General features: G+C 41.8%; 1 protein-coding gene and 1 long non-coding RNA gene across 8 annotated transcripts in view; one reads left to right on the forward strand and one right to left on the reverse strand.

Moving 5' to 3' along the window:
• The window catches only part of Mical2 (microtubule associated monooxygenase, calponin and LIM domain containing 2), a 218,593-nt gene continuing 203,012 nt past the window's right edge, over positions 1–15,581 (reverse strand). For 4 of the 5 annotated variants that reach the window (XM_046437983.2, XM_058576958.1, XM_058576959.1 and 1 more), the window contains 3 exons: positions 8,325–8,427; positions 6,119–6,192; positions 1–3,172 (listed from right to left, as the gene is read on the reverse strand). In XM_046437983.2, the coding sequence (XP_046293939.1) occupies positions 2,988–3,172; positions 6,119–6,192; positions 8,325–8,427 (362 nt within the window). In that variant the 3' untranslated portion in view covers positions 1–2,987. The remainder of the gene's footprint in view (positions 3,173–6,118; positions 6,193–8,324; positions 8,428–15,581) is intronic. The other variant, XM_046437987.2, reaches the window with a different exon arrangement.
• The window catches only part of LOC124088438 (uncharacterized), a 27,335-nt gene continuing 14,739 nt past the window's right edge, over positions 2,986–15,581 (forward strand). For 2 of the 3 annotated variants that reach the window (XR_006850355.2, XR_009226131.1), the window contains exons 1-3: positions 2,986–3,123; positions 6,144–6,196; positions 11,190–11,273. This is a non-coding gene — a long non-coding RNA (uncharacterized LOC124088438). Of the gene's footprint in view, positions 3,124–6,143; positions 6,197–7,517; positions 7,621–11,189; positions 11,274–15,581 lie in introns of all 3 variants that reach the window. The other variant, XR_009226130.1, reaches the window with a different exon arrangement.

The following is a 15,581-nucleotide window of genomic DNA, read 5'->3' on the forward strand; positions in this document are numbered from 1 at the left end:
TCTTTGTATTTGGGGGTGGTAGATATTTCCTGATCTTTGTATTTATTTGGAGGTAGAGAGGGGGATTAATATTTTTTTTGTATCTTTGCATTTAGCACAGGGCTGCAGAACCCCATGGGCATTCATTCAGAGAATGTTAAATAAGTTGGTCAATAAATGAATGGTTTGGGAGTCCGAGGTGTAGCTCAGTCATAGAGCACTAGGCTAGTATGTGTCTGGCCTTGGGTTTGATTCCTAGCACCACAAAGAATTTTTAAAAATTAAAAATAAATAAATGAGTGTTTTGGAAGAGTATAACTAAAAACTGTCTTCTTGATCCAACTTACATAAAATTCTGAGCTTGTAACTATTGTAGAGTCTTTGGCTTAATTTAGAAGCTGTGGGAGATTGACTGTGAAATATATCCTAAGGCTGGGGCTTGACTGTTCAGCCCTGACATCTCCACCAGTGCTCTTTTATAGGGCAGTGAGTTCTGTGCATTTTCAAAATGACCCTGCTCATGTTACATTAAAGACACTGCCTTCACAATGTACAACACTTTACATTTTTAGGGTCTTAGAACATTCTCTTTTGTGAGTAAGGAATGGAATTACTTTAAGTAGTTCAACAGCCACAATAGTTGTGTCCTTTTGGAAATGGAATTGGAATGGAGAGAGGCAGCCTAAGTAGAAAACTGTTTGCTATGAGTTTTGTGTCTTAAACTGGGCCGGATAAGATTAAGCCATAAACCACAGAACGTGGGAGTCTGTGGAAAAAAGTGAACAACTTGCTGTTTCCATGATTGGACCAGGAACCACCTTTGCTAGCTCTCTTGGGAGAATCTTGCTTTAAGATGGAACTATAGCAAATTAAAATACTTAATTCTTTTGTATAACAACACATTTGGGTGCTCTCTGTTACATGTATGCAGGCATCAAATTGTACATTTTTATCTAACTGACAGAAAAGATGTTACTTGAGTATTTCTGCACATTCTAGAATGAAAACAGAAAGTAGACATTTTTCTTAAAATGAGTAAACATTCCTGTGCATCCATATTCTTATCTCTAAATGCCTAATGGCTGAAAATATTATTTTGATGATCTCCTCATGCCTTTAATACTATACAACTCATTGCCCCAAATATCTGGGTTATTTGTATATTAAGTAGCTTATATACTAATAGCTTAGTACTAATAGGTCTTCTCCAAATTATAACACAAGAAAACCATAATTATGAGGAAATTATATTATGTTTTAACTAAATATATAAATAAATACAATAGATAAATAGCCAGAAGTAATACAGTTTTGATAGGAATAGTATATAGAAAGATAACTCCACATATTTCCTAATAATAGAATTCAAGACACTAGAAGACCTGATTCTTAAAAAAAAAAAGAAAGAAAGAAAAGAAAAAATAGAAAAAGAAAGGAAGGAAAGAAGAAGAAAGAACTACAGCATTTGGAATTTGGTATACCATGGAAAAATTGCATTTAAATACCACCCAAAATGTTGGCTGACTCAGGAAGTCTGCACACATTTCATTTATGGTTGTCAGCTGGCCAGATTGGTGTGCACAGACAGCAACTCAGACAGAAGTGGTTCGAGGGTCAGCTTATGTTGAGAAGAATCTGGTCTCGAGACAGAGCCAACTATTGCAAAGCACCTTGCGTCTAATGACACCTTAAACACTCCAGAAGCCAGTGGCTAGAAATATAACAGTTTCTCAGTCTCTGTCTTGTCAATAGCAGTCTAAATCTTTAAAGAGTTCCACTGAGGGAAAACAACCAAATATTTCATGACACATTACCATTTTAAGCCTCCCCTTCTTTGGTTCCCATATGTACTGTCAAAATGCCCCAGGAATTCCAGCATGGTGGTGCATAAACCACCTACCAGCTTTTTGAAAATGTTTTATATATATATAAATATATATTTTTTAAAATATATATATATTTAAAAATCCATGACCCAATTTGGGATTGGATAAATGAAGTCACTGCCCTCAGTTCTACCTGGAAGTATCTGGAAGAGCTCTTGGGCAATCCCTGAGAGAATCAAAAACACTCTACTGTTTGGGCCCAAGACAGCCCCCATTGAGAAGCATGCCTATCCTGCTACCACTACTAGTGTATATTTAGTAGCAGTACCAACTTCACCAATGTTTTATCAGCAAACGGGTTCTCCTGTTTGCCATTACCAACCCTTATTTAAAAGGCACTTCAAAAATCACCCATTTCCTAAAAGTGCTTATCATTATGTCCCAGGGGCCATGAGCAGAGAGGACTGGGGGAATGAAAAGCTTTTCTAAGCCAACAGGATTTGGTGAAAACTGACCATCTTGCTGGCATGAAGTTAAAGTTCTATTTCCTTTTATAAAAAATAAAATTAAAGCTCAAATGTTCTATTAAACTCTCATTGCTTATGTATATTATATTAAGGCTTATAAATATACCTGGTAAATTAAATTCGCCCTGGATTGAATTAATACCTGCTATATGAGTTATTTGCTTTTTGTAATCAGTAATCTCAAGGTTTCTTCTCCTTCTCTGGAAACACAATTTAAATATTAACCTAATCTTTAAACTGCTGCTGCTTCTTTCTGACATTTGGAAACCAGTCATCCATGCAAAAAAGGGCAAATATGGACGTATTAATGAAGGGCAGCTTCTTAAAAGTCTTACAACATGTAACTCAATGAATTGGGAGAAAAATGATAAAAGCAGCTAGAAACTCAGGTCTTTGTGTCACTTTTTAGGGAAAACAATACTGGTCATCTGCCAAGAATACCTCCAGTCAGAGCCTGGCTGACGCTGACTGCCAGTTTCAAAAGTCTGTTTTGTTTTGTTTTCCATTATCGTCTCTGGAAAAGCCTTGGGAAGCTGTAGTTCATATGAGAGAATTTTAATTAAAAGAAAAAAAAATGTAGTAGACTTTTAACTTTGAATCCAGGATGAGAAAGTGTGGTGGTCTGGGCTGGCTTTAGGGAGAGAGGTTTGGTGCCTCACGTCCTGCTCAGCTGACAGCCCCTGGAGGAGATGAAGCTTTCAAAGTGCTGGTCTTCCGCCTTCTCTTTGACACGCTGTTCCTCTAAGGAGTCCACGAGTTTGTCCCTTTGCTCAATCACTTGCATCATCTCGGTGAGTATTTTTTGTTCCTCATTGCGATCATTCTCATCTTTCTGGCTCTCTACAGAAAAAAAGAAAACAGTCGGGCCTCAGGTAAGATTGGACTCTGGAGAGCTCTTGGCATGAACATTCTCGATTGTTATAGACTTGTTCTGCCCTTTCATTTCAATAATGGAGAAAACAAGGAAACAAATTTAATACCAAAAAACTGCCCTTAAAGCCACAGATTAGAAAGACTGGTGCTTTGTGCAAGGTAGCCAGCTCAGATTTCATCTTGAGGGTATATTCGTGGCCCAGGGAAATACCCTTTGTGAAAAAAAAGCAGTTAATGTGCCTTGCCCCATCAAGTCCCCAAACTTCCTCTCCTGCCTAAAAAAGAAACCAACAAAACAATGACAGGTCTGTTTTTCATAAACATATCTGAGCCACAGCAAGGAAATCTGTGAGAGAAGTCTCTTCATGAACAGTGTGTGTCAGTGTCTGCTGTTTCTTTCAGAGATGACAATCCTTTTGTCCTTTGCACTTTATGACAAGTTGCAGCCTTTTGAGCAGACACCACACAGAAGCCAAGTAAGATTTGACTGTCCTGACTGTCCTAGGATCAGGTTTCCAGATGGACTCTGCTTTCTCCTGCAGCCTTTCCGAGTGACAACCTTGTCCCTAATTGGCACGAAGCATCCAATCCCCAGGGGAGACAGGATTGTTAGAGAAGAGAGCAAGTTAAGAAGCAGGTGGTAATGACTTTCTGACACTCAACAGAGGATTTTAAAGCCAGATTTAAAACTTGCCAACTAGATTATTGCCACAGGAGAAGCCTTTCTAAATTCCTTCAGCCCTTCCCACTTATGCATTTAGGACGAGGAGGAGTCCCATCTCAGGTGGAGAAAGTGCCACTGTCTCTCGTGGGGCTTAGTGCTGGGTCAGGGAGCAGGCAGATGCAATGAGAGGGAAGTAGAGAAGTACTATTCCCTTGTGCCTCATGTTCTAAGGGAAGGAGAAGAGACAGAAAAGGCGGAAGGTGAGAGCTCTGTGTCCCCATCTCTCCATTCTGGGACCTGGAAGCCCCACGGGGGGCAGAGAATGTCTTTTGCTGGAACACTGGGGTGGAAGGACTCTTGTCCTGCCCCTCGGTCCACTCTGCTCAGAAGGTGCCGCTGTGGATAAACACAGGGCACAGGAAGTGTCTGAGTGTGGCTCCCAGATCTCTATCTGCTATGTGTGGTGTAAGCAGAGTGGTGGAGCAGAGAAGCAACTGCGTACCCTAAAGTGGCCCAAGATAGCCGGCCAGTGGGTCTGCCACAGGTTCCCCCAGCAGAGAGAAAAGTGACTTGACAAAGAGACTATGGGAGGCTGTCTGACCACCCTGGATGGAGGATATGCCCAGGTGAGGCCCAGTGAGCCAGGGAATTCCCCCAAATTCCAGAGCATACCCAGAGAATGGCCAGGCTGCGGGTGACAACAGCCCTACAGCTTAACTGCAAGTGCCAGCAGGAGAGCGGCACCTGATGACAGGACACAGCTCTGTGAGGACTTAGAGCACCCCACACAGATGCTTATGACACCAGGGCACAAAGCTGCCTCTCCCTTAATGACAGCACTGACCCTGCGGAGAAACCCAGGAGGAAGGGGAAGCCATCGGAAGACTTAGCATTTCATCCCAGAGAGACTGAGCATTTTCTACAAGGATCGTTTAAAGACTCCATCAGACCTAGTTTATCAGAGAGGGATAAGAGCTCTCATTTCATTTCTTTTGTGGAAAATGAGTCAGCTATGGACAAAATCAAGAGTCTACTTTTTGGGGGGTATAAGTAAATATCAGAGGAGTGAGAAAATGCCTGACTTTCACTTCTTTTTTAAAATGTTTCATTTTGAGAGAGGGTCTCACTAAGTTACTGAGGCTGTCTCAGATTTGCCATCCTCTTGCTTCTCCTCCTGAGTCGTGGGGATTATGACCTTCATTTCTTTTCTTTTTTAAATTTTTTTTTTAGTTATAGTTGGACACAATGCCTTTATTTTATTTATTTTTATGTGGTGCTGAGGATCGAACCCAGCACCTCACACATGCTAGGCGAGCGCTCTGCCACTGAGCCACAACCCCAGCCCCCTCTGACCTTCATTTCTTAGTAAGATAAATAAAAAGGCATCAAAGGTGGCTAATGAGGCTTTGGCAGTATTTGTTTTACTAGCCTGAAACAGAAAAATCAAAAAATTTTAGCAGATGTATAAATCAGATTCACTCTGGCATGTTAACTTAGTATTTCATGTGTTGATATTCCTTTTTTAAGAAACAACATAGAAAAATAAAATAATTCCTCTCAGCTGAAGCTTGTCTTGGACATATCTGAGCTCTTGTGACAAAAAAAGATAGTATATACATTTTTTTTTTTTTTTGCTGTGTATCATGTCAATTGAGTTTATTTCAACTCCCCCTCCTTCAGGGTAGAATGGTTTCCTCACGGGCAATGCCTTAGCCTGGCCCATGCTGAGGGATTGTTTCCTTTACCATTTCTAGGCCCTGGCAGGACAAGTCCCACCTTCCTCTGTGCTCCCAAAGCACCTGCTGTGGCTCCTTCTGCATTATCCTGCACAGTAGTAATGGGTCTGGACATTGGCCTCCCCAGTGAGCTCACAAACTCCTAGAGTATGGGAGTTGCTCTCACCATGTGCCAGGTCCACACGAGGTTCTCAGTACATGTTTGCTAAGTGGGTGGGTGGACATGTGAACAAAGAGGTGAATGAATGACTTTGTTCCTATAGGCATGTGGCATGGGGAAATGCCTCCTTCTCAGCCTAGCTGGATGAAGCCCAATGGGGATTTGCTCTGGGGGGTGTGGGGTGGACACAAGGTGGGGCTGGTTTTGCACTCTCCTCTGCCTCTCAGGCTGCATGGTCATGCAGGACAGGGAGAGCACTCTACTCTGGGGATTGCAGTGTTCTTGGTGTACTTGATGTCCTTCAAGGGACAAAATGTCTTTAATAAGGGCCCAAAACATATCACCATACTCACCCTCCTTGAACATTTTCTCTCTTAGTTTCTGCTCCAGTCTGCTTTGGTGATCTTCTAATTCCAGTTCTTGGGCCCTGGGTAGGTATGAAAAAAATGTTCAGGTAGTAAAGACAGGGAATTTGTGTATAAAAACTGACTAAAACACTCATTGACAACAGCTACTGCAATTAACCTTATTAAAATGGGGGTCTCTGAATATCTCTAAATTGGAATTCTGGCTGCTGCTAGGATCACCAGAGGTGTTCAGAAGGGTTTAGAGATATGCTGGACCCAAGAGACACAGGGAGTAGCTGAAAGCTGTGATAGATTCTCAGGATGCTCTTGGAAGGCCATCAGTCTACCCTGTAGGAAGGACAGGAGACAGAACAGTGAAACGGTGCCTAGAAGAGTCCAGGGGAGGAGCGGTGACTATTGGGAACTCTTTGTCTTCTTTAGGTGTAATATGTTTTCAAGAATCACCTCCAACAACTTTCAAGTCTCTGACTGTGGTCAACAAGAAAACCAAAAGAAGTAAGCAGTGAGATATTGGGTCCAGGTGGAGGAGATCAAACTTAGGCATCTAAAGAAGAGTCAGTGAGGCTTTGGAGTGGCCATGCTAGAGTGCTGGGAACTCAGTCTCTCCACTGCAACAACAGCAAAACCCAGCAGCTGACAGTGTCTTGGTGAAGCCAGTTGGGATTTTTCAGTGCCTGGGATCACCCTACTGATAGCAGAGTGGTTGTGAAGGTCCCCACATATGAGAGAGGCTGCTGCTGCTCTAGAGCTCTCAGGAGAATTGAGGACCCAGACAGATGTGGCAATGCTAACAGATCCTAGTTGAAGTCATATGATCCCTAGAGACTATAGAGAAAGAAGAGTTGAGGGTTCTCAGTTCTCTTTTAAGCTCAGCCTGTTCAGCAAACATGTGTTCTCAGTTTCTCTGAGCCTTGCAACTTTCTCAACCTTGACACTATTGACATTGTAGGATGGATAATTCTTTGTTGGTAGGGGGACGGGCTGTCTTGTGCCTTGTAGGGTGTTTAGCATCCTTGTCTTCTACTCACACGGTATCAGTAACAACCTCCAGCAGTGACAACCAAAAATGTCTCCAGACATTGTCTTTGGAGATAAATCACCCCTGGTTGAGATCCCAGGGTCAAGGATAAAAGCCTTCCCCCTAAGGAGTAAACAAGTCCACTGACTTTTGTGATCAGGTAGATAGATATGTCTAATGCTGGAGTTTGGTTAGTATAATGGGTTGAATGGGGGACCCCCCCCCCAAAGATGTATTCATATCCTGAACCCTGAAAGCTCTGAATGTGCCCTTGTTTGACACACGGTCTTTGCAGATGTACTTAAAATGAGGACCCTCTGGATTATCCCAGTGAGTCCCAAACCTAAGGACAATTCTCCCTTTAAGAGGCAGAAGAGAAGACCCAGACACACCAAGAAGGCCTTGTGAAGACAGAAACAGATAGTGTGGAGGTGCAGCCACAGGCTAGGAATGCCTGGAGCTGCAAGAGGTGAGAAAGGCAAGGAAGAGTTCTCTCCTAGAGGCTTTGGAGGGAACATGGCCCCATCAATGCCTCCATTTGGACTTGTGGCTTCCAGAACGGTGAGAGAATTAGTTTCTATTGTTGTCAGCCCTCTGCTTTGTGAGAATTTACTACTGTGGCCCTAATAAAGTTACAAACTCATCTGGGCTCTCGTGCTTAGCCACACTAGCCATTGATAGAAGGTGATATTTTGATGTTCCATCCATTGACTCTATTGTTTATTTCTCACCTGGTTCAGAACGCAGGCAGGGAAGAGTGGTAGTGCTTATTAGGCCCCCCAAGAAGTCCCCCTAGTGACCTCTCAGCGTAGAGGTAAAAATGAAACCAGATGGCACAGATGAAAGCTCCTATGCCACTTGTGGTGCTCCAGCACAGGTGTGTGACAGCTCTTTTAACTTAGGTGTGGGGGACAGGGCTGGAGTGAATGACCTCCAGCTCCTTACTGGAGGAAGAAATCTATTTCAGTCATAGGACGCCACAGGAAGAACAGACAACGGAAGATTCTTTACACTAATGCCAGCATGATATGCAAGACATAAAATATCAATTTGCCTCAATCACTACTCTTTATGCACAAAGAGAAAAAATCCCGGGACTTCCACTAAGGAGAGTGAGCCACCCCCCAGCCCTCTGCTTTTCGGACTCGCTGTTATCAATGTTGCCTTACTTACATGATCAGCAGCTCCGACTCATATCGCATTAATTTATTCTTCTCCAGAACCAGCTTAAACCATTCCTGCAAAAGCTGTGCTTCATCCTGTGTCCCTGAATCTGCTTAAGAAATCAATGGCAAATGGGTTAGATTGGCGTTTCTCTCCCCATGAGCAAACTGCTTTGGAGCCACTTTAGCGGGCCATGTTTGTAGTAAGAAGGGCTCTGCAGGTAGCAAGCTCCCTGGCACCCTGTTGATGCCTCGAGGTCATGGGCATAACAAATAAAACCCACTTGTGCAGGCTCTGGGGGGAGGTCCCCTGAACATTAGGGCATGACCACTTTAGCTTCCAAGGTCATGTCCTTGATAAGGTCTTACCACAAAGGACACTTCTCCTGCCTACTCTCCCGTCCTCCCTAAAACTGATGTATGTGTGTACATCACACCTCCACTAGAGACCCCTAGTGCCGGTTGCTGTCTGCTCTTCTCTTCTTCCCCCAAATCAACTGCCTTCTGAGTGCCCAGGTGGTGTGTGGCTCCCTTCACGAGGCAGGGAAACTCACATCACGTTTAATTGTTGAAATGGTGATTGGCATTTTGATTTTTTTTTGTCCAAAGAAAAGCTAATGATGAAAAAATATTAATTTTGATTCTTTTTTTTTTTTTTTTTTTTTTTTTTTTAAATTTTAATATTTATTTTAATTTTCGGCGGACACAACATCTTTGTTGGTATGTGGTGCTGAGGATCGAACCTGGGCCGCACGCATGCCAGGTGAGCGCGCTACCACTTGAGCCACATCCCCAGCCCTAATTTTGATTCTTATATGGAGAAAATTAGATCCATACATTCTGACCACTTAAACTATGACCTATGACCTTCCTTCAACAGAAGAATAATTAGGTCAGCATTGCTTCTTAGACTCTCAATGTTGGATACTAAATGTTGAGATATTGCAGTGTTAGAAGCTGACCAGGGTTGACAAGTAGCTTTTCAATCTTGCTCCCTGAAATGAGGACACACACTGTATGGCAAAACTCATGGCTATTCTAGGATTTATAATGGAGGGTCCCATTGGCTGAGGGGAAAACAATGCAGATGGAGGGTTTGAGCGTGTTGTTCCACATCTTGGAGCCTCTGCTTCTCCCTTAGCTAAACTGGAATAATAAGATGCATGTGTAGTTTAATAATAATGAGCTGCTATTTATCCTGTACCGAGAATGGCCACCTTACTGGCAGCATCTCATTCAACCCTCCTGATGAACTCAGCAGTGGAGACTCTCAGCATCACCATTTGGATAGCCAAAGAAACAGAGATTCAGAAGACTAAGGCAAGCTGCCCAAGTTCATAGTCAGTAGGTGACAGAGCTAGGTCTTGTACATAAATGAATCTTAACCTAAGCCCAGGCTTTTCACTGCTATGTATGTCCCTGTCTCCTTCCCCCGAAGTCATGTGCCCCTAGCACACTGCCCTGTCCACAGCAAGCAATTCATGAAAAATGGTTCCCTTTTCTCCTTGTCTTTTTGACCACTTTCTTACTGATAAGGACACTGGGGCCCCAAGAGATTTATATGCGATACTCGAAGCCTCAAATTATTCATTTTATGGACAAACTGGAACTAGGATGCAAAACTTGATTTCTGGTCTGTCCATCCATCCATCCATCCATCCACCCACCCATCCATCCATCTACACCTGTTTGTCAGGTATCTTCTATATGTCAGGTTCTGTCTTGAGGACTGGGGATTCAGTGATATGCTACGTGTCACAAGAAGTTTGGAGCCACTAAGGCATAATGCCTACCAAAAAACACTTGTTAGATAATCTTTTGGACCAGATGACCTCAAAGAACTAGAATAAAGTAGAATACTAGGAAACAGTCACAACAAAGCAATAAAAGGCATTCTGAACATATAGGCAGGGCCATCCTAGTCAGGGGATGAGCTGGGGTCTCAACTGGCATTACTTTGGGGAGGAAATAATGAGGATAGAAGACAGCATTTTCAAGAAGAGGGAACAGCGTGGGGAAAGACAAGGGGGAAAAGAAAGAAGATGGAGAAGATGTGGATCGGGGAGGGTAAGACAGTTTTATGGTGGTCTGTAGTACACCAAGGGACACTGAAGGTGGTGGAGTAAAAGAATGTTGTGTGGAGCTTTATCCAGGAAGGATTAAAGGGGAGAAAGAGAGGAGGGACGGAAATATGATGTTATTCTTTCTAAGGTATCTTGAGTGAATGAACAAAATTCGACACATAGTGAATACCAATATCTCCTGGGCATTATTTGTGGTACTTGGAGATAAGAATGAATAAATATTGGATCCAGATCTTTGGAAAATGGAGAGCTTTCAGTTCACGGAGAAAACTAACACTACATATCCAAGTCAATGTCACCTGCTCCTTGCTATGGGAACATAGGGGGAAGTGGTATCTTGTATGGAAGAAGTGAGAGAAGGCTTCAGAGAGGACATAGCCAGTAGGCTCAGTCTAAATGAGTAAAAATTTACCAGATAAAGAAGAAGATGGTGAACAGGGCATTCAAGGGTAGTGTCAATCAAAGAATGAAGTGCACAAAGCAGAGATCATATATAACCTAAAAGTAAGAGCATTTACTTTTAGACTCAGATGTGGGGTCAAACTTTTATTCTCCTACCTACCACTGTGTGGACTTGAGTAATTATTATAGCCTCCCTGAGTCTCAGTTTGTGAAGCAGCAGCAGGATTATGCACACAAAGCCCTTGACCCAGTTCTGGCATGTACAATAAGCTCAATAAATGGCAACAGAAATTATTCAATCATAAAATGCACATAGTAAAAGAACCCTCAGGTTCAGGTGGTCCAGCCAAGGAAGTAATATCTATTTCCTTCTACCCACTTCCTGGAAGGTGATCACTTCATTGTCTACTATGGTTCTCCATATGACGAGGGAGTTGCAGGCTATCCAGGGAGCTCACTGCATGACTATGTAGGTAAGTGCTGAAAGCTTCCTTCTACTGGCCTTTAATGGGTTGGCTCCTAGTTACTGATCCCAGTTTTTCCATTTGGAGAACTATACAGACACAAAACTACATATTTTACATGAAAGACCTTCAGTTATTTGAACACAGGTCTCACAATTCACTGAAGTTGGCTTTGTTTCATAGCTGGTACCTCTGGATTATTATTTTGTCATTTGAGGATAGCCCACATAATTTTCCTTCTAATTTTGTAGGATATATCTTTTAAATGTGTGTGTGTGTGTGTGTGTGTATTTTCGTTGTTGATGGACCTTCATTTTATTTATTTATTTATTTATTGGGAATACCTTCATTTTTTAAAAAATTCTACATAGAAAATGAAATGACATTTGCTTCTCATAGCTTCTCTGTAAATTACCATGGTTCCAAATAATCTCTAATTTTTTTCTAAAGCCTCACAAATTTCTTTAATAATCTTTTCTAGAATTTTGATAAGGAACAGAGTTCATTTTTTTTTTGACATGAAAAGTAGAAAATGTACTTATCTCTAGTCTTTTGGTTTTGGGATTCTCTATAAGTTTGAAAATCTTAGGCTACATCTGTAATTTATTTCCATAGCAGGAGCTAAATTTGGTTTATCCAGAAAATTCTAATTGGACAATACTACATCTAGACACTTGTCTACATGAACCATCATTTACCTGGGCTTGGGGACCCAAATTCAGAGGTCTCCGGTTTCATCATCTATCCAAATTCAATTCCTTCTTCTAGATATTTGTTTAATGTTTCTAGATTAAGAACCATTTTCTTTGACAGAGAAAACAGAAAAGCTGAGAAGTGAAAATTCTGCCTTTTCTCATCGTCTAACATGATACCATCTGCCACAATCCTGAGCCTATACTTTTCCTTGTGCTCAATCCAAAAGAAACAGCTTTAAAGGACTATTTTACCATCTTTAGAGTACTTTTTGTTGTTATTTTTCACATTCAGCCTCTTTGCGGCATTATACCCACGAGTTCTAGCCAGACTTTTTATCCTGGATTACACAGTCCCTTTTTCAATCTTATGCATCCTTCTAAAATCTGGTGCATTAGAAAGTGCCCTGTACTGCTCACCGACTTCCATTGACACTGTACTGAACAAACCCAAGTTGAATTGAATCGCTCAAATTAATTTTCCTTTATCAATAGAATAGTTTGCAATTTTATTGGCTGTACTTCATTTTTTAGCGTTTTCCTTTCTTCAGTAGTCAAAATCACTGAGAGATCTTTGGACATGGAATCCTGTGCAGGACTCCAGGGAATCTGCCTTCCCAACGCACTAGATACGGGAGGGTCTTGCTCTTAATTCCAACAAAGCACAGAGCCATCCCTCCATGATTTCCTTCAACTCATTGTCACCCATCGGGTTCCGTCCTTGTGAGTCCTGATGAAGTCTAGATAGCATTGCCTCTCGCTAGAGATACAGTAGAGTGAGGAGGCCATGGGCTTTGAGATCAGTTAGGCCTGGTCCTGCCACTTAGGAATGTGTGACATTGGGCAAAGAACCTCATACCTCTTGGCCTTGGTCTCCCCTGGTGGAAAATGAGCATGTTGATAGTACTATCTCATACTTTGGTTAGGAGTATTAAATGACGTAATATATGCAAAATGTTTAGCATAGTGCTGCTTGGCACATAGTAAACCTTCAGCCAATTGTGCCATTGTTATTACCACCTTGTTATTTCTTCCAGTTTTGTAGTTCCATAAAAATTACTTTCTGTTCACCTTTATAACTCAGCTAGAAGGCAGCCCTTTATTTGGTAATACATGGCTAAACCTTGTCTTGTGACAACTTGAGGTTAACAAAAAAAATCTTAAATAATAACCTGGGACAGTGGTGCATGCCTATAATCTCAGTGACTCAGGAGGCTGAAGCAGGAGGATTACAAATTTGAGGCAGCCTCAGCAACTCAGCAAGAACCTCAGCAACATAACGCGACCCTGTCTCAAAATAAAAAATAAAAAGGCCTGGGGATGTAGCTCAGTGGTAAAGTACCTAGGGTTAGATTTCTAGTACCAAAATAATGATGATGATGATGATGATGATGATGATGATGATAACAATGATGTTTTTGGCCTCATGTAAATGAAAAGGTCACATGACTGAGTAGACCATCAACACTGCTGGACAAGGCTTCAGTCCCCTGTGCCCATGCAGATTCCTTTCTCACCCATATTTCCAACTGGTCCCATGGCTGCTATTGTGGCATTGAGAGTCCTTTCAGAGCAGGACTATGACTCCTTCATCAAGGAATCAGGTTGCAGCTCTAACAGTGTCACCAGAAGGCAAGTGGCCTCTGGCTAAGAATAAGATGGCCCAGGGATCCAACCCTTCCTCTTGCCCTCTGATCTCCAGTGCAGGGTGCTGCTAACTGTCCACCTGCTGTTCATTTGCTCCTGGGCCCTCATGTCATGTCTCTTCCTGGACAAAATGTCAGTATTCTATTTCGTATGGCAAAATAATCAAAACTCAACACAAAACCATTTTTTATTATTAGTAGAGTCATTTAGATTGATCCACTTTTGCCCAAGAGTGCTCTCAAAAATGCAAAGCAAATCATGTCACTCCCTACTGAAAATTTTCTCCAATAACTCTCCACAATCAAGTTAAATCACCAAGCCTGGCACTTCTCAGTCCCTGCTTACGTTAGGTGATTGGCATGAATGATCAATAACTTTTTTCCTGAATGAATAATACCAGAACAGATGGGCAATCTAGTCTTTAAAGTCATGATTTTTAAAACCATTTTCTTTCATAGGTATTGCTGAGTATTTCTCTGATTGGGTGTTGGTATGTGGTTTTCCAAATTGAATCTTGTTTGCTGTCTGGTTTGTAACTCTCAAATTCTTTGGAAGTGATTTGTCTACCTCCTTAGCATCTATGAGAAGTTCTAATTCAGTGTTTACTGCAATTTTGTTATAATGCACCTGGCATTCTTACTGAAGATGGGAAGCAGGAAGTGGGAGGCAGGGTGCACTGGAGTCATAGTAGCCAGGACCCTCAGTCACCTGATCAGGGCATTTCCCTCGAGACTGGCTGGGGTTCAGCCCCTGCCTTTTGGTCAGCTCTTAGCTCATCTGAGGGCTTATTTTATTGAAATCTGCAATGGACTTCAGGACCCAGAGCTCTGGGAACATCTGCCCTGCAGGCTCCTTACATATAATGATAACCCCAGGAAGCCAGGTTGTGGGTCTGGTCTGATTTAGTCTTGACAAACCCAAGAAGCTACTACATAGCTCATGATTCCACTCTTGGGGCTTTCAGTGAAAAACAATTCTAATCCTCCCTCCTTAAACTACTTTTTAGGGTTTTTTTTTTTAAATTTTTAAACTATATTTCTTTTTTTTTATTGTTGATTGTTCAAAACATTACATAGTTCTTGATATATCATCTTTCACACTTTGCTTCAAGTGGGTTATGAACTCCCATTTTTAGCCCATATACAGATTGCAGAATCACATCAATTACACATCCATTGATTTACATATTGCCATACTAGTGACTGTCATGTTCTGCTACCTTTCCTATCCTCTACTATCCCCCCTCCCCTCCCCTCCCCACCCCTCTTCTCTCTCTACCCCCTCTACTGACCTTCATTTCTCCCCCTTGTATTATTTTTCCCTTTCCCCTCATTTCCTCTTGTATGTTCTTTTTTTTTTTAATTTTTTATTGTGGGTTGTTCAAAACATTACAAATTTCTTGACATATCATATTCCACACTTTGATTCAAGTTTGTATGTTCTTTTGTATAACCCTGAGGGTCTCCTTCCATTTCCATGCAATTTCCCTTTTCTCTCCCTTTCCCTCCCACCTCTCATCTCTGTTTAATGTTAATCTTCTTCTCATGCTCTTCGTCCCTACTCTGTTCTTAGTTACTCTCCTTATATCAAAGAAGACATTTGGCATTTGTTTTTTAGGGATTGGCTAGCTTCACTTAGCATAATCTGCTCTAGTGCCATCCATTTCCCTGCAAATTCTATGATTTTGTCATTTTTTAATGCAGAGTAATACTCCATTGTGTATAAATGCCACATTTTTTTAATCCATTCGTCTATTGAAGGGCATCTGGGTTGGTTCCACAGTCTTGCTATTGTGAATTGAGCTGCTATGAACATCGAAGTAGCAGTGTCCCTGTAGCATGCTCTTTTTAGGTCTTTAGGGAATAGACCAAGAAGGGGAATAGCTGGGTCAAATGGTGGCTCCATTCCCAGCTTTCCAAGAAATCTCCATATTGCTTTCCAAATTGGCTGCACCAATTTGCAGTCCCACCAGCAATGT

This window comes from Marmota monax, unplaced genomic scaffold, assembly GCF_021218885.2.
Source record: "Marmota monax isolate L192 unplaced genomic scaffold, Marmota_monax_Labrador192_F-V1.1 WCK01_AAM20220418_F8-fsc00061, whole genome shotgun sequence".
NCBI classification, from domain to species: Eukaryota; Metazoa; Chordata; class Mammalia; order Rodentia; family Sciuridae; genus Marmota; species Marmota monax.